Below are 6,976 nucleotides of genomic sequence, written 5' to 3' on the forward strand. Positions count from 1 at the left end.
GTTGTGCTGTAAAATAACAAAAAAAGTGCTCTTAACGATTACACACCATTATGTCTCAACAAATTTATGAACGGTGTAGATCTAAAGAATAGTCGTACATATCCATATTTTTATTTTTAAGATTTTCAAAAACAATGTTCGAATCAGTTCACACTCCGTTTTTAGATATACTAAAAAGGAATTAAAAGAATCAATACAGTTTATTTTATTTAACTTACGTGATTTTTTTTTTTAGTTATTCCCACTTTCTACGTTGATGTCCTGTCCGTTATAGAGTCAATGTTATTGTACTGCGAACACATGGACAAACACATGTTTATATAAAGTCTAGCGTTACACAACCTTAAGTTGTTGTCCTGTCATGGTATGGTAACCTGTACGTGATAAAAGCTAGTAAAAATTCTGTCCCCAATCTTCTGTAATTCAGTAATTATGACGTCAAATCATGGGTATTTAGTATTGTTAAGTTTTGTAGCTCTGCAATCTGAAATCAAACTTTAGAATACAATATAAGAATATAAAAAAGGAAGTACTGTTATTTTTATATATTTTATACCCGTACATTTACCTGCGTTTTATTGATCCACGTGTCTTACCGCGTGATCGATTAGCGACACGGGTCATACTACAGGTATTATTCAGGTTGACCCTGGCCAAATTTTTCTTTCAAAATCAGTCAACTGCAAAAGAATGTGTCATGGCAAAAATTGAACTGGAAAGGTAACGTTTCATATCCCTAAGAAAGGGTAGCCTAGGTGTTTCGTTTACTGTGTTTCTGTATGAACCAAAACAAAGTTGCATTTAATATGAAAGTGAGTTCGTTGTTATAAAAGATGTACATCTAAGAATTGACTTTTGAAGTTAATATCCAACAATGTATTTTCACCAGAAATGATTTGATTTTAGAGAATGCAGTGAATGGATACATTTGGAAGAGTCTTTGTACATCTAAAAATATACCGATTTGTAAAATAAATGATAGTATGTTTCAGTAAATAAATTTTTAAAAATCTATTGGTATATAGATGATTCGCCGAGGAGAAAAAGGTAAAAAAGAAATTTAACCGTGTATCAACATACACACACCCTTCTTCCTATAAAACGGCAGATAGTTAAACTCTTAAATTTCTTCAATCAATATATATACATGATTTATGATATGATATATGTGTCATACTTTGATAAACAAATTCATAAACAAGGACACGGATACTTGTAGTATTCATGACGTAATAAGGACACGTGAACCCAAAGTACTGTCGCTCGTACTGACAGACTAAAAGCAAGAATGCCGGTCACCGGTACACATAAAAAGTTTCATAACAGAAATAAATTGTTCAAACTGAATTGTAGGGAGGATTGTCGAACGTTTTATAACTAAACTGAATTATTCAGACCAAATTTAAGGACTTTGTTTATTTCGGTAGACGATTTTATAAAGACTTTTCATTTTGATAATTAGTCTCACATCTTTGGGTCATGGTGCCTAAATACCTTTGTGATGAGATCAACTTCCGACTCTGTCCGGAAAAGATTCGAAAATACTATTCGATCAGTGTAATATGGAAATAAAGGAATTGATTGATTGATTATGGCAACTGAGTGGACTACAGCAGCTGTACCCTGTAGTTCTACTAGGAAATGAGAATGGAAACTGATTATCTTTGTGAAATTTGGGACCTATTGTATCAACTGTCCAGACAAGCCGTAGGAACCTCCATATAAAATTTTAAAAAGGTTGTAATAACAACTTGACAAAACGTTTCTATCACAGTTAATAGCGTCACTTGTTCTTCAACAATCGCTTTGTCCTGTAATATTTGTTGTCTTAATTAATTGCTATCACGACTTTTTAAATAAGGCGAATCTACATCTGCAGAGAAATCTTCCAATTTACTGGATCGAAACATCATTGCTTAAATTTGTACATAACCACTTCACACCAGAAAGCTTTCTAAAATTTATCTGAACTTACAAATATCTGTTTGTACATTGTGCTTTATAATATTACACAGAAATTAAGCACTGAACACCCCATGCAGAGCTACTGTGTTAAAGCTATTCTCTGCAATTCACCTGGACTTTGGAATGTAACAGTTATAGGATTTTACAAAGAATCAGAAGAACAGGGAAAAAAAATGTTGTTATTTTCTTGCGAAAATGTTCAATTTTACTGGAAAGATTTATAGTTAGCAGATTTCAAATTCCCCATCGAAGATGGGCGATTAATTTGAGAGGTACTCCTGGAAGTCAATGTCTTGACCTCCTGTCTTTGAATTCCTATAATGAATAACTTCCAGTTTTGCAATTTTTTTCGAGGAAGAATATTTTAATGTCTGTCCAACAATTAATGCATACAAACTTGCACGTGAATGAATTAGAATTCACAGTAAATATTGAGGACACTTGTGGTATGCGCACTGCCTGGGGAACTGGGGCACCGTCTTAGTTAGTGCAGGAAAATTAACATATTATAACTGTTTGTTAAAGGTCAAGAATGAATTTACGTCAGCAAGATAGCATATGGTATGCACATTACATAAAGCGTATGGAAATGTGAAAACTAATTCTTATACGCCTTCCAATGTGTAACGAAATGGGGAAAAAATAAATAAATAAAACATGTATCCCCCCTCGGTGTGGCAATATTATAAAGGATACACAACTTTAGTTTAAGAATGTCTGTAAGGGCAGATTATTCAGATTATATCTTTGTTTTCTGACCTTGAAATCAATCCAAAACTCGTTTTATTGAAATCAGAACGAAACTGTAAAAGGAATAGATTTTTTAAAAAGAATTTCACAGAAATTTCTATCTGGTTTTAAAATCATGTTAAAACCGTTGATGATTATTTTAAATCTTAAATTGATAAATATAACTATCCAAAATGTAGTGTACTTATTTGACATGTTTTACTGAAATCAGACTAAAACTGTAGGAGGAGTGGCATTTTTGAAAGAATTTTAAAGAAACAAGCTAATTCAGAGAATATGTGTCTCCCGCTTAAGGAAAAAAGAAGAGGATGGAAGAACTGGAAAAATTTTGCAGATGGAGAAAGGAAAAAAGGTCAACCTTGACCGTTCAGCTTTTGGCCTTTAAGTTAATGGGAGTCTTTTTTAAGTTAAAGAAATTCATGACCAAAAGTTTCATTACAAAAGCTTACAGAAAAAATAAAATTATATATTATCTGAAAACTATATATGCAATATTTCTGACCTTGACCTTTGGACCTCAACATCAATATGATATTTTTAAGGCCATGGCAAGCTGTGATATATAATTTCATTGCAAAATCTCATAGGCTTTTTAAGATTTAGTCTGGGAAAAAGTGTTACACAGAATGCATAAATTTATGACCTTGATCTCTTTACCTTTTGACCTCAAAATTAATAGGGGTCTTCTTTTCGTCATAGGGAGTTGTGATATTAAATTTTATTGAAAAAAGCTCAAAGAAAACTAAAGTTAATTATCATGTGGAAAATGATATTTGTAATATATGAATTTCTTACCTTTATGTTACACACAAAGCAAATGTATGAATTTATGACCTTGTCCTTTGACCTATTGACATCAAAATCAATAGGGGGTCTTCCTTAGGTCATAGGAAGTTGTGTTATAACAAATCTTTATTGCAAAAGCTCAACGGATTTTTGAGATATCGTCTGAAAACGAAAGTGTTACCGACAGAATGACAGACAGACGGACGGACAGGTGGGCCCAAATTAATATTCCCCCTTTCAGTGAAAGCGGGGGACAAAATAAATCTCTTTGAGTAATCATGGTAACAACGTTCATTAAAATAAAGAATTAATCTTAGTGTAGTATACTTGTTGAAATCAAACCAAAACTGATGACTTGACAGAAAAATAATTGACAAAGAAAAATAAAAAGCCTGAAAAGAAATTTATCAGAAAAATAGAAAACTACCTAAATTCCAATCGTGAAGATGAATGCAGGACTCGCTCCAAAGGCTTTTTGAGATATCGTCTGAAATGGCATTTTGGATGTACAAAATTAACCGCAAAAGACTATTCTCAGAAAGTGGGGACAGCTCCTCTGTCCCTCCCCCCCTTCCCGATACTTTGTTCCTTCAATTTGACTATCGAGACCTTGCTGTGGATATATGCATAGTTACCTGTACAAGAGTGGGTCCAAAATTGTAGGATGCATGTCGATCATTTTGTTGTAAGAGGTCATACCTCCATCACTGTGCATGTTTTGATTAGTGCATGCAATCATGTGTACCTGTTGATAAATATATGTACTATTATTCAAATATATTTTTTAGAGGATTTCTAGTTAAGGTTCAAATCCAATATTTTTTCTACAAACTTTGGAACACCAGTCGTATACGAAAAGCACCTGAACCTTTCAGCATAGAGAATGAACTGAAGTAAACTTCAGAAAACTTCATATTATGACCAATGGTTCACTAATATTCATAAAATAACCCACAAGATTTATGTCAATATTTATTTTTATTTAAATGCAAACTTTATTGTAGATTTCTTGGACATTTTAAATTTGGTTCTTTATTATTCATATAAGTAAATATAAATACATGTATGCAGGTTTCTTCAAACATCAATAAATGCCTTAAGTTCACCTTGACTACAGAATGTGTCAAAATGCAGCAGTGCGGCATATATCCATGGAAAATAGAACAATTTATTAAACACACACACACCCTCACAATTTTTTCTTTTTTAACCGGTATCATGAACAATCTATATCATTTTCCAAAAACATTTTATTCTTCCAAAATATGCTAACATACACGTATATAAAAATATGTACATGTAAATAAAAACATTATGCACATCCTCGCATGTGGATTACAACTACCATCAAAAATCTCCTTCTGCCATGACAGAGATTCATCATTAAAAATTTGCTAAATACAAGCGTTCAAATTATTGGATGGATGTTTGCGTAAATTTTAAAAATGGAAGGACAAACAGTGACTAAAAGTGAGCTAAATAGCATGTATACTAAATTATACCACAAAAAACGATTGCAATGATTCACTTCGTTTTCCGTTGGAAATACCAATCCTTTAGCATCTGCAAAATATCAGTTTATACAACATTTGATTTCTTTTTCTTCAAGTCGTCATATGATTCTGTTATTAACCCCGATTTTGTGGTACTTCTGAGTTCGCGCCAAAGCAAGGTGAACATTTTTGCGACAAGACACACCACAGACAGAGAAATCATGACAATCGTCAAAATGGAATTTCTGGAACCAGCTTTGTAGTTTTTGGCTAAACTGGCACCAAGTGCAATTGGGACCACAAACCAAGGTGTTACGGTGTACCTAGTGTACCGATCTAGAAAGACAATGTCTACGAATGTGTATCCCAATAGTTCAACCGCCAGGATGGAAAGAGCAACAGTGCTTGCGTCATCATTGGCCACGCGGGGGTTTCCTTTATAGATCATCACTATCGCCATGTTAATGAGGGTAGCAATGGTGGTCCAGGTGGCATAGACCCCGAGTCCATTCTGGACCATGATGCGGATACACCAAATGTCCACTTTTCTGCCGTCTTTCCTCAGAAAGTCAATGTTTTTATCAAGGTGCCGATAAGATATGAACATACACACGTACAAAGTGAATGCAATAAAAAACAAGACCGGAAATGCAATAATCATTTGTTCTCTGTCGAACAAAAATATCCAGGCTAAGTTCAGACTCATATTGATGATGAAAAAGAAGAAAAATGACCAAGGTAGAAGAGTTGGATTGCAGTAGAGGGGGCCATTTTCTGTTTTCCGGAACAGATTGACAATGGTGTAGACAATCCACACCGCCTCCCATACATATATTACACCCCAGATACTGAACATCCACCCTGCCGGAGTAATTTCCACGTAGTACTTATCAGAAATGTTTCCCGTCTCGCTCTTGAAGATTCCTTTAAAAATAAATCAAGACATTATGACTTTATGAATCATCCATTATAAGCAAAGATACCATAAAAAACATAACTAATATTAATCTTAGATACTTAAAAATTGAATGTTTTTCGAGGGACAACACCGATTATAGGGTATACCACAGGTGCTCGAGGACAGGACCTCCCCCCCCCCCCCCCGGGATATACACCCCGGGCCTTTTCGACTTTTTTCTCATAAATTATTCTTCAATGACATATTTGTGATATAATCTATACCTACAATTCGAAAAATTACCTAAAACAAACATTTTATAAAATCTACCCCACTCTATATATAAATTTATATATATAGAGTGGGGTATTAATTTTTATAAAATGTGCCATTTTTCTGAATTGATGATATAGATTATATCACAAATGTGTCATCCATATATAATTTATGAGAAAAAAAGTCGAATAGGTAAGGCCCTGGAGTCTAGGGGGCGGGGGGGGGGGGGGTCCTGTCCTCAAGCACCTGTGGGGTATACAATAAAACAGGATAATTGCTCATGCAGTTTACAATGCAATGCACCAGGATAAAAGATATATCCAAAATTTTAACTTACCAAGTTTGACCCCAGTACTCCCTGCGAAGGCGTTGAATATTGTTGCCACTCCATAAACTATTGCATTAATGAGAATTAGGAATAGCAGAGGCACGTTGTGAGCCATTTTATACTGAAAGGCAAAATAAAGTAATGAAATCTTTTTTCAAACCCAATGTCTGGTCTTAAGAAACCTTTACCGTAAAACGATAAACTTCTTTAGATTGGTTCTGTAGGAAATGGCCCATTCTATTATTACTTCGTTATATTTTTTGTTTCAAATTTTTATAATAATTAAGTTGATATTCGTTTTAAAACAGTATTTAATGTGTTCAAGAGAGCGCGAATTTTATCACAATGTTAGATTCTTATAATACTATACTTACATAAGTTTATGTAATCCCTATTGTATAGAAAAGGTTAATGTCCTTATACCAGGTCGACAGTACTGCAATATTACATGTACTTGTCTTCAAAGTTTTCTGTATGTTT

At 33.7% G+C, this 6,976-nt stretch overlaps 1 protein-coding gene across 1 annotated transcript; it reads right to left on the reverse strand.

Moving 5' to 3' along the window:
* Positions 1-4,507: 4,507 nt before the first annotated feature.
* Positions 4,508-6,976, reverse strand: LOC133175793 (uncharacterized). The gene is made up of 3 exons (XM_061310909.1): positions 6,871-6,976; positions 6,506-6,617; positions 4,508-5,918 (listed from the first exon to the last, which is right to left on the reverse strand). The coding sequence occupies exons 2-3, from the start codon at positions 6,609-6,611 to the stop codon at positions 5,080-5,082; spliced, it is 945 nt and encodes a 314-aa protein (XP_061166893.1). The 5' UTR covers positions 6,612-6,617; positions 6,871-6,976; the 3' UTR covers positions 4,508-5,079.

Source organism: Saccostrea echinata, unplaced genomic scaffold, assembly GCF_033153115.1.
Source record: "Saccostrea echinata isolate AGI-Se365-2 ecotype Australia unplaced genomic scaffold, CSIRO_AGI_Sech_v1 ptg000064l, whole genome shotgun sequence".
Classification (NCBI taxonomy): Eukaryota; Metazoa; Mollusca; class Bivalvia; order Ostreida; family Ostreidae; genus Saccostrea; species Saccostrea echinata.

What these genes read in the sequence shown, in the direction of transcription:
- LOC133175793 (XM_061310909.1), bottom strand. Translation starts at nt 6,611, where the DNA reads ATGGCTCACAACGTGCCTCTGCTATTCCTAATTCTCATTAATGCAATA. An exon ending in GAGTACTGGGGTCAAACTTG is followed by an intron (nt 5,919 to 6,505) that starts GTAAGTTAAAAT and finishes TTATTTTTAAAG; the next exon opens with GAATCTTCAAGAGCGAGACG.